Consider the following 2702-nt stretch of genomic DNA (forward strand, 5'->3'; position numbering starts at 1 on the left):
CACAAAGAAAAGAGCCACAAGGAGCACTTAACTTCTAGAAATTATACACACTGATATATGTGGACCCTTTGATGTAAATACTTTCAGTAATGATAGATATTTCATCACCTTTATCGATGATTTTTTACGTTATGAATATGTCTACTTGCTACATGATAAATCTTAAGCAATAAATGCTTTGGAGATTTATGTAAATAAAGTTGAAAGACAATTAAACAAAAAGGTGGAAATTTTTAGATCTGATAGAGGAGGTGAATATTATGGAAGGTATAATGAAGCTGGACAACTTCCTGGTCCATTTTCTAAATTCCTTGAAAAACATGGTATTTGTGCTCAATACACAATGCCAGGTACACCAGAACAAAATGGTGTATCAGAAAGGCGTAATAGAACTTTGATGGATATGGTTAGAAGCATGAGAAGCAGAAAGTCTTTACCCCTTTCGTTGTGGATGCATGCTTTAAAAACTGCCATATACGTATTAAACCGTGTTCCTAGTAAGGCAGTTCCAAAAACACTATTTAAGCTTTGGATTGGCATGAAACCGAGTTTATGAAAATTGCATGTTTGGGGTTGTCAGGCAGAAATTAAGGTTTATAATCCATAAGAAAAGAAGCTGGATGCAAGAACAATCAGTGGTAATTTCATTGGTTATCCAGAAAAATCAAAAGGGTATATATTTTATTGTCCTAATCATGCATCCAGAATAGTTGAAAGTGGAAATGCTAGGTTCATTGAGAATGATGAAACTAGTGGGAGTATGGTTCCATTAAGTGTGGAAATCAAGGAAATTACAACTCCTATTGTTCAAAGCGAGCATATTATAGAAAAACCACAAGAGCTTGCTTTAAGACGATCTCAAAGAGAAAAGATATCTATTATCTCAGATGATTATGTGGTTTATCTTCAAGAGTCAGATTTTAACTTAGGAATTGAAGATGATCCAGTTTCACTTCCACAGGCCATTAGCTGTGATAATTGTGATAAATGGATGGATGTCATGAAAGATGAGTTAAAGTCTATGGAACAAAATGAAGTCTGGGATCTTGTAGAATTGCTAGAAGGTTGCAAGAGAGTTGGATGTAAATGGGGTTTTAAAACCAAACGTGACTTTTGTGGTAATCTTGAACGTTACAAGGCCAGACTTGTTGCTAAAGGCTTTACTCAGAAAGTTGGTATTGATTATAAAGAGACATTTTCACCGGTCTCTAAGAAAGATTCTTTCAGAATTATTATGGCTTTAGTAGCTCATTACGATATAGAGTTATGACAAATGGATGTGAAAACTGCCTTTCTAAATGGAAATTTGGATGAAGATGTTTATATGGAACAACATTGGGTTTTATAGTTGAAGGGAAAGAAAATTTGGTTGGTAAACTTAAGAAGTCAATATATGGACTTAAACAAGCTTCCCAATAATGGTATCTTAAGTTTAATAATACCATTGATTCCTTTGGATTTAAAGAAAATACTGTTGATCGGTGTATATATCTGAAGATTAGTGGGAGTAAGTTTATATTTCTGATTTTGTATGTTGATGATATTTTGGTTGCAACTAATGATCTTGGTCTATTACATGAGACCAAAGAAAGTTTATATTTCTGATTTTGTATGTTGATGATATTTTGGTTGCAACTAATGATCTTGGTCTATTACATGAGACCAAAGAATTTCTCTCTAAAAAACTTTGAAATGAAATATATGGGAGAGGCAAAGTATGTGATTGGAATAGAAATATTTCGAGATCGGTCCCAAGGACTGGTTGGTTTGTCTCAGAAAGGTTATATACATAAAGTTTTAGAGAGATTTAAAATGGACAAATGCTCAGCATCTCCTGTTCCAATTCAGAAAGGAGACAAGTTTAGTCTCATGCAATGTCCTAAAAATGATCTGGAACAGAGACAAATGAAGGATGTTCCTTATGCATCTGTTGTTGGGAGCTTAATGTACGCTCAAACGTGCACAAGGCCAGATATTAGCTTTGCAGTTGGAATGCTCGGTAGATACCAAAGTAATCCAGGAATTATTCACTGGAAGGCTACAAAGAAAGTTCTGAGATACTTGTAAGGAACAAAAATGACAAGCTTATGTATCGAAGGTCTGGTCATCTTGCGGTGGTTTGATATTCGGATTCTAATTTTGCTAGATGTGTGGATACAAGAAAGTCCACATTTGGCTATGTATACTTGCTAGTCGGCGGGGCAATTTCATGGAAGAGTGTGAAGCAGTCAATAATTGCTGTGTCCACTATGGAAGCTGAATTTGTAGCTTGCTTTGAGGCTACAGTTAAAGCTAATTGGTTGCGGAACTTTATTTTCAGGACTTGGAAGAGTCAACAGTATTGCTAAGCTGCTGAAAATTTATTGTGATAATTTCGTAGTTGTCTTATTCTCTAAGCATGATAAATATTCCAAGGGTGCTAAGCATATGGAATTGAAATACTTTGCTGTTAAAGAAGAAGTACAGAAACAAAAAGTGTCAATTGAACATATTAGCACCGATTGTATGATAGCTAATCCTTTGATGAAATGATTGCTACGCAAAACATTTATTGGTCATGTTGAAAAGATGGGCGTCATTGAATCTTAATGTATGTTGTTCAATTGATTCTTGAGCTCGATAATGAAAATGTTTCTGTTATTGCTTTTTTCCATTTTGTATACATAATTTCTATGAAATAATGATAACAGGATTATCTCAAT

General features: G+C 34.3%; 1 protein-coding gene across 1 annotated transcript; it reads left to right on the plus strand.

Moving 5' to 3' along the window:
• Positions 1-1812: 1812 nt before the first annotated feature.
• Positions 1813-2348, plus strand: LOC131155959 (secreted RxLR effector protein 161-like). Its single transcript, XM_058109412.1, has 2 exons — positions 1813-2063; positions 2147-2348. Exons 1-2 carry the CDS (start codon positions 1813-1815, stop codon positions 2346-2348), a joined length of 453 nt encoding a protein of 150 aa, XP_057965395.1.
• Positions 2349-2702: the final 354 nt, after the last annotated feature.

The sequence above is a fragment of the Malania oleifera genome, chromosome 5, assembly GCF_029873635.1.
Source record: "Malania oleifera isolate guangnan ecotype guangnan chromosome 5, ASM2987363v1, whole genome shotgun sequence".
Lineage (NCBI taxonomy): Eukaryota > Viridiplantae > Streptophyta > Magnoliopsida > Santalales > Ximeniaceae > Malania > Malania oleifera.